The 17,014-nt window shown below is 37.9% G+C and overlaps 1 protein-coding gene across 17 annotated transcripts in view; it reads left to right on the top strand.

Moving 5' to 3' along the window:
• lima1b (LIM domain and actin binding 1b) overlaps nt 1-17,014 on the top strand; it is a 51,615-nt gene that overhangs the window by 20,241 nt on the left and 14,360 nt on the right. For 10 of the 17 annotated variants that reach the window (XM_052569357.1, XM_052569370.1, XM_052569368.1 and 7 more), the window contains 7 exons: nt 3,768-3,825; nt 3,974-4,071; nt 10,323-10,406; nt 10,616-10,652; nt 11,160-11,236; nt 14,109-14,166; nt 14,311-14,408. In XM_052569357.1, coding sequence (XP_052425317.1) covers nt 3,768-3,825; nt 3,974-4,071; nt 10,323-10,406; nt 10,616-10,652; nt 11,160-11,236; nt 14,109-14,166; nt 14,311-14,408 — 510 coding nt within the window. The remainder of the gene's footprint in view (nt 1-3,767; nt 3,826-3,973; nt 4,072-10,322; nt 10,407-10,615; nt 10,653-11,159; nt 11,237-14,108; nt 14,167-14,310; nt 14,409-17,014) is intronic. The other 7 variants (XM_052569359.1, XM_052569375.1, XM_052569369.1 and 4 more) reach the window with 7 other exon arrangements.

Below are 17,014 nucleotides of genomic sequence, written 5' to 3'. Positions count from 1 at the left end.
AAAGTCCAGAGATATTTATTTATTTATTTAAATGCTAATATAAATTACTTTATTGGGCATGAAAACTCATTGATGGCATGGTGGTAATAACAACATTCGGGGCTTTACTGAAAACATTCGGGGCTCGAGCCCCCTTAGCCCACCCCTAACGCCGCCCTTGGCAATAACTAAGGCGAAGCTTGATGACGCTATGAAGCAGGTGACGATGGGAGATGTCGTTTTTAATGCGTTTGCATTAGTTTTGCAAAGTTTTTTAATAAACTTTGCTTATAAGTGCTATTATTGAAACTGAAACAGTCCATTTGCCACGTTATGTTATTTTCTCACAGGTAACGTTATTGATAAAAAAATGCTAAAGTGACAGAATGTACAGGCATGTGGTGTAATTCATATCTATTAAAATCATCTTTACTGTAATTATTACGTTACTTGTACAATAACAAAATAAATAATTGATTTGCTTACCTGTCAAGTCCAAGATTTTCGCGCAGCTCTCTCCATCTCGTAAACGCCTGGCCGATATTTATCCTGGTTTTATTCCTCCGTTTGTCACACATGTCTGCGTGTATCCAAATATGGACGCTTACGGTTTACTGGCACTTCAATACTCGCCAAAGAGTAATTGTGATCCATAACAACGACAACCAAACCATACGCGCGGCTAAAACATAACCACCACTTCTGCATTTGACCATGTGATATTCCGGTGTGGTGGAACATCACATGGTCTACACCAGAAACAAAGTATAGAGTGGACATTGCATCACTGAGAGGTGACATTTCTTTTCCGGGACGGCCAGTTATTTAAAGGGGGGGTGAAATGCTCGTTTTCACTCAATATCCTGTTAATCTTGAGTACCTATAGAGTAGTACTGCATCCTTCATAACTCCAAAAAGTCTTTAGTTTTATTATATTCATAAGAGAAAGATAGTCTGTACCGATTTTTCCCGGAAAAACACAACCGACTGGAGGCGTGACGTGTGGGCGGAGCAAAAGAATCACAAGCGCGAGTAGGCTTTTGCGTAGAGAGCGTTTGGAAGCTGACATTACCTTGAGGAAAAAACCATCATCCAAAACAAACCATGACTAACAGTCAGATTCAGCCGTTTATTTATGATCCAGAATCAGATCCAGAGGCTGAAACTGAACGAGAGCAGCAGCAGCAACGACTCGCTCCGAGCGGGGCTCGAATCTGGGTCTTCGATGGGAGGCGGACGCACTAACAAGGAGGCAGAGATATTTTAAGCAGTTTTACTCACCGCCTGCGGTTCCAACACACGATCGTGACCCTTTTTCGTTGGGACTGCATCATCCTTAAGAAATAAACGATACGCAAATCCGGCGTCAAATTGGGCCTTGTTTGTAAAACAAGCATTTTCGAAATGCAGGGAACAAACACAAACACTTGCGCAACTCCGTTGATGCTTTGTAAAAATAAACTCCATCCACTGGTCCCTTAATGCTGTTTTTTCTTTGGTAATCTGTGCAGGGTTGTCTTGCCCTGGCAACCAAAAACACACTCCTTTTGTGACGTTTCGCGACGCTCTCGCTCTGATCAGTGAATGTCTGTGCTCTCAGTGCTCTGCTATATGGGAGCGCGCGCTCTTCCGGCAGAAGTGCCCTTAGGACCCATATAAGGAAATTCCGCTCCATTTAACGTCACACAGAGCCATACTCGAAAAAAACTTTCCGAAACTTGTGACAAACTGGAAGTATTTTTGGAACAGAAATACTCCTTCAAATGTACAACTTAATTTTTGAAACTTTGTCCATGTTTAGAATGGGAATCCAACTCTTTAACAGTGTAAAAAACTCAGTATGCATGAAATAGCATTTCTCTGAAATAAAAAAATCTTTGGAGACTTTTGAGATATTGTAAGTACACAACTGGAGGAAATATATCACACTATGCAAGTTATTTTCGGAAATTTAATTACAAAATTCCTCCATATTGGAGCTTTAAATGTAAATGTAATAAATACATATAATCCCAAATGCATTTATAATCAAGCATTTCAACTAAATCAGCTTATAATGGCACATTTCCCATCAATCACTAAAAGGTGCATTGTATAATATATATTCAAATATATTCAACCAGACTTACCATTTGCAGGGCATTAGCAGTAGTTTCTGTGTTAATACTTGTGTGCAGTATGTTTTTAAGTACTAGATCTTTAATTGGTTAGCCTTATATTAACACAATTATATTAACTATAATTGTGATGTTTTATAAACTGGGGTATCAGTCTGAATTTTAACTTGTAATGAATTAATGGACATTTTCCAGATGAAGGGCTGCTGATATAAGCTTTACAAAAATGTTTTTAGTAATGCGGTCTTACTCACCTAACAAAACATGTTTTCCCACACTCAGTTATACCACATATGTTTGCTTCTTGCTGGTGTTGCATGCTGTTGATGTCATACCACTGGTATGCACATACTCTTTAAACCCCACCAGATCTCTGGAGCACTACAAAACCTTCCAGACTGCACACAGTTTGTTTCTCCATATGTCTCCTTGCCTTTTTCCCTGATGTAACCTGGTTTATTTAAGCATGTTCATGTCTTCGTAAAACCATCTTGTTGCATTAATGGTGAGGGAAAAAAGTGAGTTAAACTTTGTAAAAATAAATTTTGTCTAATTTTTTTTTGGTTTTATAAAAAAAAAAAAAAAAAGTACTTAGATATATGTCTCACAAATGCGAGCACAGACTCAAGACAAACAAGTGAATAATGTTCCAACACAATCATTAATAGAATATATAATAGAAATAACGTTAACACAAAGTAGCAGCATACACACACTTTATACATGCAAACATTGAATTAATGTAGAATATATGAATAATTTTCTTTTTAAAATAAAAATAACATCAGTTAAAATCAGATGTTTATATAAAACACTAATTCATATTGCATTTTCCATTCCATTTTGCAACACGTTATTTACTTACAGGTGTTAAATTTCTTTTTCTATCTTTTTCTTTCTTTCTTTCTTTCTTTCTTTCTTTCTTTCTTTCTTTCTTTCTTTCTTTCTTTCTTATTCTTAAATTCAAAAAATGTAAATAATTATTTTTTTAATTATTAAATACATTTTAAATCTTGATATGTAAAATACAATGTTAACAAAAATATATATTTCAATTAATTTAAAGGAAAAATTGAATATAAAATAAAAAAAATATAATAAATAAAAATTAACCAGTATAATAAATAAATATATATATATATATATATATATATATATATATATATATATATATATAAGTGAAAATGTCAAAATTATATCAAAACAGTTCATCTTGAACAAATGTGTGTAAGCCCCCATTACTAAGTGATGGGAAGTCCAAATCCTTTCTTTGAAACAGTTTAATAATCTGCAGAAAAGGAGCAAAATACATCCAACAATAAACTAAATCACAAAACAATTTCTCCAAATGCACTAGACATACAATGTTTTAACTGGTCTGATTCTCAATTCTACTTCAAACTCTATTTATTGTCATAAATATTTATTGCTGTCTTGGTGGATTTATTTTTGCTTTTGTGTTTTCTGAGGTTTTGTTAAGATAATTTTCATAGTCTGTATTCCAGTAGATAGCATGGTTAGAGAAAGGTTGATGTCAGCTTTGTGCTATTTCCTTATTATGCTCACATGCAAATGTCATTGTTGTATGTGCACTACAAATTTCTTTCAAATTTTATTGGCAGATGCTTTCAGTCTGTGGCTGGTTTACATGGTTTGTACTTAATTCCTTAGGTGCAAAAAGAAGTGAACACCAGCTCAGAAGATGTGGATACACAAATGGGAAACAAAGGTTAATACAAAATAAATCTCTTTGTATGATGTCTAGTTGCAGGACGAAGATAGATAGATAGATAGATAGATAGATAGATATACCATGAATATATACAAATATATATTTATGACTGAATAAATGAACAAATAAATGAATTCTATCATAGGTACGTCCAGTCTGAAGCGCAGTGGCTCGATCAAGGACAGGATGGCGAAATATCAATTATCCGTCACCAGACAGGCTTCTTTTACTGTGCCACGCACTGTGAGTATGTTTGCTATGTGTATAGTCCACAGCATGTACAGATTCAAATAACATTTTATCTTATAGTTTGGTAAAATTAATTCATTTATTTAATTGCTAAAGAATGCTTCATGTTAGCCAGTGTCTGAAGGACTTGCATAAACACACCAATCTTGAAGAAGTGTGCCTACATAAAATTCATCCTATTTAAATCATCTGAAGGTAAATACGCAGCCTAATTTCCATCTTCCATCTAAAATATACATAACTGTATGATGTTGACTTTCGGATAGAACTTTGATTGCTGTGTCATGGTCTTGACATTATGGGAATGTTAATTACTACAATGCCATACTGAATAAATGCCTGTTCACCTGCTGTGAAATCAACTGAAGTGAACCAGGCTGTGCCTAGAGGCACAAATTAATTCCATATTTCATTGCCCTTTAGTTGGCACGCTCCTACAAACAGATTGGTTCGAGACCAAATCTGTAGACTAAAGCCTCTGGCAGATCTAACCAGGGAGGCTAAACCTACAGCTGCTGCTGCCAATGAGTTCTAATCAAGGGTGCGTTTCCCAAAACCATAGTTGCTAACTAAGTTAACAATTTCCCATTGCAAACCAACTAAGTTGCTAACAGGTTAGCAACTATGGTTTTGGGAAATGCACCCCTGGAAAGGGGAAACTGCCGACCCTACCTAATAAGCGATATAAGCGGCTGCATAGGGCCCCGTGGCCCCCAGGGGGCCCCGTGTCGGGAGCTCAGAGTGCAATCACGGGATAAGGTGAGAGCTCCGGTCCCAATCGCGAGATCAAAAGCGAAACAAAAAAGGATGTGTGCACATTCAAATGCAATTTCAATTCCAGCAGTTTGAGAGCGGTTGTGACTCCCTGATGCATGCAAATTACGCTGCATACAATATATACACTGTAATAAGTATACACATTTTAGTAGGATGTGTAGTTATAACCATCTTTTATCTCTGTATTAGAGACCTGCACAGGATGAATGTTTCAATCCTGCTCCCACAAGATTCTGTCCCACGCCCGCCCGCTCCCGCAAAAATATAGCCTGACTTATCTGGTCCCACTCCTGCCCACGACATTCACGTTTTGTCCTGCTCCTGCCCACAAAATCCCACATAAAAGTAATCTATATAGATTTTTTCCAGTACATCGAATACATTTACATTAAATTGTTCTGTAACATTTCCTAAGCTCCACAACATCCCAGAATAAACGCTCCCGATAAAAGATTAGAGTAGATTCTAACTTAATCACTTCTGATTGGCCATTGCGTTCCAGAAATCAACAACTGAGTCTGTGATTGGCTACAATGCGCAACCATTTAATACATGTTATAAACAGAAGCTTGTGCATGTCATTTTAATGTGTTTTTTTTTTTTTTTTTTTTTTTTTAGATTTCTTTTTTTTTTTTTTTTAACCGATAAATAACAATGTATATAAATCCTCTTTTAGTTTGTTTGTTTTCAATTATCAATTTGTGTAAAATAAAATCAGATAGGAGGTCAAACATTCTAAAAAATAAAAGATGGCATTTATTGCAAGATTAGTTAAAACATTCCAAATGCACCTGCATGTTTTTCATCAGTGAAGATTTCTTTAAACAGTGTAAAAATCTTGTCTCAAGGATGTTCAATAAATTACAACTTTTATAAATTTAAAAGAAAAGCATACTTTTACAAGATTATTTTTAATCCATATATTTCAAATTTCTAGCATTTGAAATTGATACGTTATGACTTTAAAATCTTTGTCCTCTAGTGTGACACCATATCATGTTATTAAACTCTATGGACAATTTTATTTAGGACCAGGAATATTGTTTTACAAAAAAAATATATATATATTTTTATTTGTCAACAACCCAAATCTAATTTCCTATCTATATCTTGAAAGATGGGGGCCCCCTTTTGGAAATCTGCTTAGGGCCCCCAAAATGCTAGGGCCGGCCCTGCTACTACACCTGTACCTAAGATGTCACCATTCCTCTGCCAATTAAAAAAGCTCTTAAAAGCAACCCAACCGAGGAGAGCATAAAATTTAACATCCAGTTTAACATCCAATTTAACATCCAGGGAGTTATCCTCTGGTCTGTCCACTGTCTACTCAACCCTCAGTCATCCTAAGAGGAAATCCCTGTTGAATCTGGTTCTTAGTTGGTCATAAGCTGGTTTAAGATGCTCCTGAGCTGCTACTATGCTGGTTATGAGCTGGTCCTGAGCAGGAGCTAGTTGCTTAGAACCAGCACATGACCAGTGTAAACTAGCTCAAACCAGCTGCCATGCCTCAAAACATACCTACCCGACATATGCTCTTTTTTTTTAACAGGGATGTCATAAGCATTCTCAGAAAATCATGGTTTGCAGGGGTCCACTAGCCTAGACCGCCACTTTGTAAGCCTTGCCCACAATCCACAATGTAGTTTTAAGATGGCTTAAGGCTGGCGTACACGGTGCGATTTTTGCAGTCGTACGAGTTTGCATGCGATTGTTTTCAATCGTGTGGAAATCGCGTATGCACGCATGGTCGCGGCTCGTATCAATTTGAGATGAATTACGAGCCTAGCAGAGTGGCTTACGAGCACTTCCCGACCTCCCGATCATTTTTAAACATGTCTGAAAAGTTTGTGAGTTATCGGTTTGAATTCGTTACATGTGTGCGGTTGAACGAGCCGATTTGTTGATTTATTTGAAGTTGACCAATCACGAACTAGGAAAACCACAGAAGAAGAAAGACGAAGACGGCAGTGCCACGGCAAATGTGGACTATTGACCAGGAGGATAAACTCGCTGAAGTCTGACAGGAACAGCGAGCGCTGTATGATGTTTCTAGCAACGTGTACCATGCTTTTTAGTTCTCTCTCTCTCTCGCTCTCTCTCTCTCACACACACATATGTAGTTTACTCTCCTTCGACGTAACGGTTTTCTATACTGTATATCCCCATACACTACCTCTATCCATCACGGAAAATGCATGTTTAAAATTTCTATTAAACACCGTATTTCTTTAAAGCCATTTGGTTTACGAGGGCACAGGAATTGTCCTCACCTATTGCTGAAAAATAACCTTTATGTGTAGGATCAGTATTTTATATGCAGTTATATTAGGCGCGTTCGACTTGAAGCAGCGCTGCACAGAATGATCACCTGTATGACATCAAAGTACCGCGAGAGCGAATGAAATGCATTGGATATGTGTGCTCTCTTATCCGTCTCGCTGTACTTTAATGTCTCACAGTGATCCTTCTGTGCGTGCAGCGGTGCTTCAAGTCGAACGTGTCTATCAACTTTGTGCGATTGCTTCTGGAATTTGCAGGTTGTAAAATTGTGTCGTATATCATCTGGTCCGTTCAATTTTCAGATAAATTCACTCGTGAGTAGGTAAACAAACTCGTGTCTTCTGGCTCTGGAATGTTTAAACTGGCAAATCTTAAATGAGTTTAGTTTTAGGTGTGCTGTTTAGGTCTCACCTGTGTGCGTGAGATATCAGCACCCGAGTGATGATGGAATAAATGACTACTCATATTCCAGCATTGAACAAGAGTAAATGGTTTGTCCACATGGTTCGATTTTTTTCCGAGAACTGTTCCACCCTACTTCTGACTGTCTCTGCCTCCTTCGCGATCGGTGCCACTTAATCCTCTCAAAACATATCAGAGGAAGCTGGGCCTCATGGTCTCAGCATTACCAGCACTACAGCTGGGTCTACTTTATGTGCAGCCCCTTCAGTGCTGGCTGAAACTGTTGGTTCCTTCCCATGTGTGGCGAAACAGATGCCAGGTTGTAACAGGTTGTAACAGCCCTGGACACTTGGAAGAAATATTGCTAGATGGAACATGGGAATGGTTTGCAGGAGAAAGGTTGTCATAACAGATCCCTCCAACATGGGTTGGGGGGCGCTGTGCGAGGGCAAACCAAATTTCAGCCATTGGTCGTAAAGTAAAAAATGGCTTCACATAAACTGCATGCAAATGCTAGCTTGTGTGTCAAGCCTGTCAGTTCTTCCTGCCAGACCTAAGGGGCTAATACACTTGGGCAACATATCAGCGGTGTCCTATATAAATCACCAAGGTGGCCTCTCCTCAAAGTGCCACTTTATTCTGTTAGAGTGCCTTCTGGAATGAGCTCAACTCATCCTGCACTCCCTGAGGGCAGCACATATACAGGGCAAATTTAACTGAGGAGCGGATGTCCCCACATAAGAGAAGATGTTCCATCAGAGATCAGAGAATTTCGGAGATCTTTGGCGAGGCCGAAGTAGACCTCTTTGACTCGGAAGACAACTCTCATTGCCACATTTATTATTTGAAGCACAGAGATGCATTGGACCACAACTGGCCCAACCTTACGCATTTCCCCCTATTGCCCTGATCCCGCATGTAATCAGGTGAACCAGGGAACAGGGACACATGGTTCTCTTAGTGGCCCCACTCTGGAAGAACGAACCTTGGTTGTCAGAGCTAACTCCGCTGCTTGTAGCAGCCCCCTGGCCCATTCCACTGAAATGAGATATTCTCTTTCAAATGAACAGGACAATGTGGCACCCTTAGGCCAAACAGTGGGCTCTGCACCTTGGACTGCTCGACGGGAGCCTGCAAGCTTCTCAGAGCGCATGTTAAACATGATTTCAAAGCTAGAGCCCTGTCTACAAGAGTGCAGGTCATCGCGCTCTTTTGCATCCTCCCTCCGAAGAGGACTGGGAGTTATCCTTGTTCTGTCCTATCAGAGCTCTTAGGATTTACATTAAGCATACTCTCTACATTAGCATACTATTCCTTTGGCCTGCAATGTCCCAACAGAGTACGAACCCATTCCACTAGAGACATCGCCTCATCTTGGACATGGTCTAGAGGTGTGTCCTTTACAGAGACCTGTGTAGCGGCCTGCTGGGCCTCGCCGTACACATTTGCTAGGTTGTATAACCTGGCCGTCCAGGCCTTGCAAGCCAGAATTCTTTCTGCTTAAGTGGGCACACACTTGCACTATGCAAAACAGTTCAGACCATAACATGTCTGTTAGTTTTCTGGAACAATTACCTCTGGAGCAATTACCCAGGCTGGGTGTGACCTCTGTGAGTTTAATCCCATTTTAGCCTTGGAGAATATTCTTATGCTCATTTTAAGGAGGTTATATTATGCAGTCATTCCTCTACCAGCATGGTGTGATTGTACTGGGTTCCCATAGCATCTTTTAAGTAAGATGCAGTACAAGTGAAGTATCGACAAGGAACATACTCTATTACTAATGTATTTACATCTTCTCTGTCATTGTGCTGTCAGTTTCTTCTTTGGAAATTTATTTTTCATTGAGTGGCATTGTTTGTTGGGGATAGCAACAGTAACTAAGTAGGGTGGGTCTTTGCGAACAGTCAATTGAAAGGTCCCCATAAAGGTTGTGTTCGTTAGTACAGTATAGTAACAGTAGACTTACAATGTAATATTTATACTGCACATGTTAAGGTCTTTATCCTGTGGTAATCAAGACTCTGGCCTGTGATGCAGTTAATTGCCTAATGATTCCAAATGTGTTTAAAAAATAATCAACACATTGAATCCACTAAACATGGTCATATAGATATAAAATCTAAAACATTATTCATTGGAACATAAATCTAGTTTTGTCATGAAATACTAGATGGTGAAGGCTGATAGGTCCTTAATGCAACATGATAGCGATCACATTATCAACACATGGCACAAGCTGATTGGTGTGTGTTGCATCTGTTGTCAGTTAGGCTGCTAATGAATATTTAAATTGTTTGGTTCTGCATTTGATGTAAGCAATTCTTGAAACCATCTCAAAAACCTTCCACCTCCCCCAATTCCACCTGTATAGGGGTATCTGCTAGGGGTAATTTCCTGTATGTTATTTGTGCAGCAGCAGAATTATATCTTATATGCCTACAGCAGTGTGTATGTTTAGGTGTAGGCAATAGCAAATCCTTTTACTTGTTTTGCAGTATCATCAATAATCAACAGAATCAACAGCAACCTATCAGATCTATTTCTCTAAGACCAAATAAATTAACATTGTCACATCCATTACCATGCTAAACTAAGTGTTTGCGTGACAGTTTCAAATAACGGTTTCATGAAAATTAACTGCATGATTGGAATGATGTAACTACAGAGTAAAGAATCCTCTTTCACAAATCCCTCATAATTTCCAGAACAACTAATGCCACAGCAAATTATTTGATTATTTTTAAAGTATGCTGAGTTGAAGTGATTGTAATTTTTTTTTTCAGGCAAGCCAGTCAGAAACGGAGGAAAGTGTTCCCTCCATGGATCATAAGGAGATTTTGCCAACTGCTGGTGATGGACAGATAGTGGTACATTCTGATTTCCTTCTAAATCTAATCTACATACACTAGACAAATATCACTCAATGATTTATGATCATTATTTTGACTGAATATTTCATAATGTTATCTATAATATATGTCTGCCAAAATATTACATTGTTTACCATGTGATTACCTTAACTTAGACTCCAGCTTAATTTATGGTCTGTTCCTTCTTTCTCTATGATTTGATACAGAGCCCACTCCCTGAGTCAAAATGCACAAAGAACAATGGTGAGTCCATTGTTTTATTATTCCGATTCTAAACTGAATCTATAAGATGATTTTATCCACAGCCAGTTATGGTTATATGCAGATATACCTTTAATCTTAAAAACTATGCAAGCTAAAAGAAAATAAAACCAACATGGTGAATGAGGAAGTAATTGTTTAACAAATAAACCTGTCTTGCAATTTTCTTTAATTTAACATGCTTGCAATGCTAAGATAGATATATCTTATAAAATTAATCATTGTCTCATGATATTACTCTCTAGTCCTGATATGTCAGTCCTCCCTCTACATTGTCTTACCGTATAAAGCTAACTTTTTGTAGTTTTCTTAATGAAGGGGTTTTGTTATTGATTGATTGATTGATTGACTGATTGATTGATTGTCAAATGGAAATTACCAGAGGAAAAAAAACTATATAGAAAATGGTAGGTTAAAGGTGGGTACAGTAAATAGTGTACAGTAGTATGGAGTATGTAGTGATCTGTCATTTATTTGTGTTTCCTTTAGGTGAACAAGTACACTTATCGAGTCCTAATGTGGCAACTCCTGTATCAGAGAACAAAGAGCCTCCTAAGGTGTCCAGGGTCTGTGGCCTACTAACTCATTCTATTTATCTAAAACACAAAAGCTTACTTCTACCTCTACTCGGTCAATGACTGAGTTTTTGTTATTTTGCTTTCATACACCTTTATACATAAGGGGTCCACAAAATTATATGACATCTACCATTAAGGAGTTACAGCCATTTTAAGCTAACTACTTCCATTTTGAGGGGCTTACCAGTATTTGGACAAAGTGACATAATTGCAAATATATGCACAATTTTAATACTTGGATGAAAATAATTTTCACTCAATAGGCATTTCTCAATGTCAAGGATACTTCCTTGGCAGGACTGGCCGGTGATGCAACCAAGCTAACAATTGTTAAATGACAGGTCCGGTTCAGTTAGCCATCAATAACGTAATTTGTATTTGTATAATTTACAATATCAATATGGTAGTAATTTGTACTGGCATTTAAACGTTAAACTTTACTTATATTTACTACAGTTATAACAAATGATTGGCAACGTAAATAAAAACTGTTAATGCTCCGAGTCCGCTAACGTTCGACATTTTCGAATTTTTAGAACAAGATAGCAAAGTTGTGCGCATATGATTGTGGATGATTTGAGAGCGCGAAGAGTGCCAAGGCTACACATATGCATCCTTTCCTGTGTATGGGATATTTTTCGAACGAAGGACTCAGTCCTTGGTTGAAATTCCGAGGATCCTCAACATTGGAACAGTCTTTAGACGGATGTAGATGACGTAGTATTCTCAAAATTTTGGCTTCCAAGGATCCTTCCTTGACATTGAGAAACGCCTAATGACTGCCTGTAGTCTGGAGCCCATGGACATCAACAAATTCTGAGTTTCCCCCCTTAAGATGCTTTTCCAGGTCTTCACTGCAGCCACCTTGAGTTGTTGTTTGTTCTCAGGGCATGGCCAAATCCACTTTTGCTATTTTAATGACTGAAAAATGATTTGCATGCTTGGACACATCTAAACGTGTTGTCTCTATTCTCTTAATGAGTAATGGGTGTTTTTTGGGCATAACCAATCAGAGTCTCATCTTTCATTCCCCTTAAGAGCCAATTGTGCTCATGCCATGACGGATTTGCTATTTACAGGGCAGAATTTGGCAAGCGCTAAAACAGAACCCGTCTCCGAGATGAAACGGAGCTGCTCGTGTGCTAGCAAATAGCCTAATTCTGATACACGTGATGACTATCCATTATGACATGGAGGCATATATATATATATATATATATATATATATATATATATATTTAGCATACAAAAAATTGTTTAATAAGCAGTGTGTATGCATGTTGTGGACCCGCCTATACTAACACGCTCTTTAAACAACAAAGAACAAACAAAGTCTATTTTCAGCTCCTTAAAATAGCATTGCCCCATCAGTGCACCTGAACACACCTCGTTTTTAGGCCAGCACGCCCATGGCCACACAAATGAGTGCAAATGCATTTGCTAATTAAACAATGTGGCACTGGACGGAAACTAGCAAACACACTTGCGCTGCGCCTTGCATCGCATTGCACCAGGTGTATTACAGGGCCCTAGGTCTTTCTGCCTTTAGTCTTGTCTTTAGTAACTGAAAGGCAGGCGATCAGGCAACTTACTTGACCATTGAAGAATTGTCAATTTGTTTGTCCCACAAGAAGCCTCGAGTTGCTTTCGTAGTATATGTAGGGTCATTATCCATCTGCACTGTTTAACTTTCATCAGTCATTAATCATTAATAGAATTCCACAGGATAAACTTTAACACAAAGTAGCAGCATACAGACACTTTACGCAAACATGACAAGACCCAGAACTGATGGAAAACAGGATTTTAAGTATAGAATGTAAGAGGTGATTAAGTTAACACATCTGAACTGAAGGAACAAATCATATTATTAACCATAGAAACAAAGGAAATTCAGGAAATCAAACAAAAGAATATGGGGGGAAAATTTGTAAGTTAATGAAGCTGAAAGAAAATTTAAATACTGGTGACAATTTAGTGCAGTACATTAAGAATAAGCTTAAAATTAGTGGTTTGAATTAATGTAGAATATATGAATTCTTTTCTTATAAAATACAAAGAACATCAGTTAAAGCTGCAGTAGGTCACTTTTGTAAATATATATTTTTTTACATATTTGTTAAACCTGTCATTATGTCCTGACAGTAGAATATGAGACAGATAATCTGTGAAAAAAATCAAGCTCCTCTGGTTCCTCCCAGTGGTCCTATTGCCATTTGCAGTTACGGACCGCTCCCGGTAAGAAATCAACCAATCAGAGCTGCGGTGTTCAAAATGTAGAAAAATGTATAAAATAAGTGAATACACCATGAATAAATTTTCCAAACTGTGTTTTTGGCTTGTCCTGAATCACTAGGGTGCACCTATAATAAGTGTTTATATTCGGACTATTTTAGATTGCTTCGGGGGTACCGCGGCGGAGTAACCCAGTACCTTTGTGATTCTTCATAGACATAAACAGAGAGAAGTAGTTCCGGCTACAATGTTCTTCCGCAAGACGCAAGCAGTTCTGTTTATAAACCGCTAGAGCGTCAAAAGTTCCCTACAGCAGCTTTAAAATCAGATGTTTGTTTATATAAAGCACTGATTCATATTGCATTTTCCATTCCATTTTGCAACTTGTTATTTGCTTTAAGGTGTTACATTTCTTTTTCTTTCTTTCTTTCTTTGTCTTTTTCTTAAATTCTTACATTGTTTAATAATTTTAATTTTAAATCTTGAAATGTAAAATACAATGTTAACAAAAAATATATATTTTAAATGAATTTAAAGGAAATTCTTAAAAATTGTCCAGTATATATATGTGCACTACAAATTTATGCCTGTGGCTGGTTTACATGGTTTGTACTTAATTCCTTAGGTGCAAAAAGAAGTGAACACCAGCTCAGAAGATCTGGATACACAAATGGGAAACAAAGGTTAATAGAAAATACATCTCTTTGTATGATGTCTAGTTGCAGGAGGAAGATAGATAGATAGATAGATAGATAGATATACCATGAATATATACAAATATATATTTATGACTGAATAAATGAACAAATAAATGAATTCTATCATAGGTACGTCCAGTCTGAAGCGCAGTGGCTCGATCAAGGACAGGATGGCGAAATATCAATTATCCGTCACCAGACAGGCTTCTTTTACTGTGCCACGCACTGTGAGTATGTTTGCTATGTGTATAGTCTACAGCATGTACAGATACAAATAACATTTTATCTGATAGTTTGGTAAAATTAATTCATTTATTTAATTGCTAAAGAATGCTTCATGTTAGCCAGTGTCTGTAGGACTTGACATAAACACACCAATCTTTTAGAAGTGTGCCTATGTAAAATTCATCCCATTTAAATTATCTGAAGGTAAATTCGCAGTCTAATTTCCATCTTCCATCTAAAATATACATAACTGTATGATGTTGACTTTCGGATAGAAATTTGATTGCTGTGTCATGGTCTTGACATTATGGGAATATTAATTACTACTGTGCCATACTGAATAAATGCCTGTTCACCTGCTGTGAAATCAACTGAAGTGAACCAGGCTATAGCCAGATTGATGAAAACTACATGTAAGTGACCAACTTAGTGCCCAGAGGCAAAGATTAATTCCATAGTTCATTACCCTTTAGTTGAGACACTCCTAACAGTGAAGCACAAGCTGATCCACAATGAGCGGGTGCCTGCGGTCACCAGCGGTTACCAACGGTTAAGAGTCATCCAAAAATATTTTTAATGATATTCGCGTCGCGTTTAGTCGGGTCGTTTGAAATAAAGATGCCAATTAAACCTTTGTAATTAGACAATTTTTAAATACATAGGCCTACACTTTATTGGCTGAATAACTGGCGCGAAGATGACGCACAAGCTCAGTCTGCAGGTAGAGATGGAGGCGGCAAGAGAAAAGGTGAAGACTGGGGAGGAATGCGCTGTTTTTGGTAAAACATGATTTTGACATGTTTTATAGAAAACTCTTTTAAAAAGATTTTCGTTTTGTATAAATTGTACCTTAATTTTTTATCAGTGTTTTATCAATGAATTGCCTGTATTTAATAAATAAGAAGCAAATATATAGCAGACAATGTATTGAGGCGCCGGGACAATCACTTGTATTGCATGTGAACTGGAGGGCTCCGAAACTCAGCTTGTGACTCACAGATTTGAGAAATATAGGCTATATATTACAGAAAGCTTGAAATGTCTTCTTTTAAATGAAAATATTCAATCCAAAATAAGTAGGCTACTCTCTGATTTTGTAATCTATATGAAATTTGCATTTCTCTCTGGAGTTCATAGCGAGTCCACATCGTCAACTTCATCTTTGAAGCAACACAGAAAACACCAGTTTATTAGGCTACTTAACAATTACTAAACAATCCTAGCTTATCTAGAGAGATTCACAATCGAATTGAATTTGTGGCAAGCTTTATGCGTGCGGTCATAACACTTATTATCATGTAGGCTATAGCCTATTTAAAGGAACACTCCGACTTTTTGGGACTTTAGCTTATTCACAGTATCCCCCAGAGTTAGAGAATATCCATACATACCTTATTCATTTGTGTGCGTTCTCTAAGTGTTATTTGACGCACCCACCGCTAGCTTAGCTTAGCACAAAGACTGGATGTAAATGGATACTGTTAGCATAGTAATCCCAATAAGTGACAAAATAATGAAAACATTTTCTTATTTACATGTTGTGATCTGTATAGTCACAGCGTGTACAAATAACAAGGCTATATGAGACAGAGACCATTTTTAATTGTATAAATACTGGGAACTATATTCTCACTAGGCGTAGGAGCACAGCTAACGTTACTTGGGCGGAGTGGCTACTTGGGCGGAGTGATTAACGCAGCACACGAGACACCTTGTTGATGGTTCCGTAAACAAAAGAAGTGACTCGCTAGACGTGACTGATCATGGCTGACTTTGAGGAATTGTCAGACTCAGAGGAATTTTACTGTGTATCAAACCAAGATCCAGAACCATATAGTTTTGAGCCAGAATACACACACGAGGAGATACAAACTTTGGAAGCTGTAAGACAAGATGTCGAAGGGAGAATCAGAACGAACACAGACTGGTGCTGTAAATGTGGAACATGCCTGCCAACCTATGCCGACAGAAACCGAGTGCCTTTGTTGTAATGAATGGGATCGGGTATTGCCATCAATGTCAAGGCTTGATGACAATCAAAATATTTGCGTCACTACCACGGAAGATTTCTCTGCCCTAATACACCCGGCAGTTGTCGCTTTTTTTCCCCATTGTGACAAGATCAACTGGAAGAAACGCCCCATGCCGAGTGAACCTAATGGTCAGCTGTCCACCAAGTAAGTGATTTTGATCACGAGCAGTGTGTTCATGACAACACAATAATAACAATAAAGGGGATACACGGAGCCCCTATTCACGTAATAGTGTCACTACTAAGGTTATATTACATTAGCATGGCACTGGTACAGTATGGCTAATGTTAGTCATCTCAAAAGATAACGGAACACTTACCGCAGCAACAGGTGATCCAATTTGTCCTGTCTTTATTATCGATGGGATGGCTGTATCCTTTAGCACACGTTTCATGGTCCGTGTGGCAACTTGTATTTTTTCAAAATAGTCGTCTACAGTAAAATGTTCAGAGCAAACGAAATACTTTGTGATGGTGTTTACAGGTGTTTTTGGATCTATTTCCAGAGCAAGTAGCCATCGATTCATCAGTTCAGCATTTTGGGTTGGATCACGAGTCACGTCTAGCTAGTCACTT

The sequence above is a fragment of the Carassius gibelio genome, chromosome B11 (assembly GCF_023724105.1).
Source record: "Carassius gibelio isolate Cgi1373 ecotype wild population from Czech Republic chromosome B11, carGib1.2-hapl.c, whole genome shotgun sequence".
NCBI classification, from domain to species: domain Eukaryota; kingdom Metazoa; phylum Chordata; class Actinopteri; order Cypriniformes; family Cyprinidae; genus Carassius; species Carassius gibelio.
This window is presented reverse-complemented; position numbering and strand designations above follow the sequence as displayed.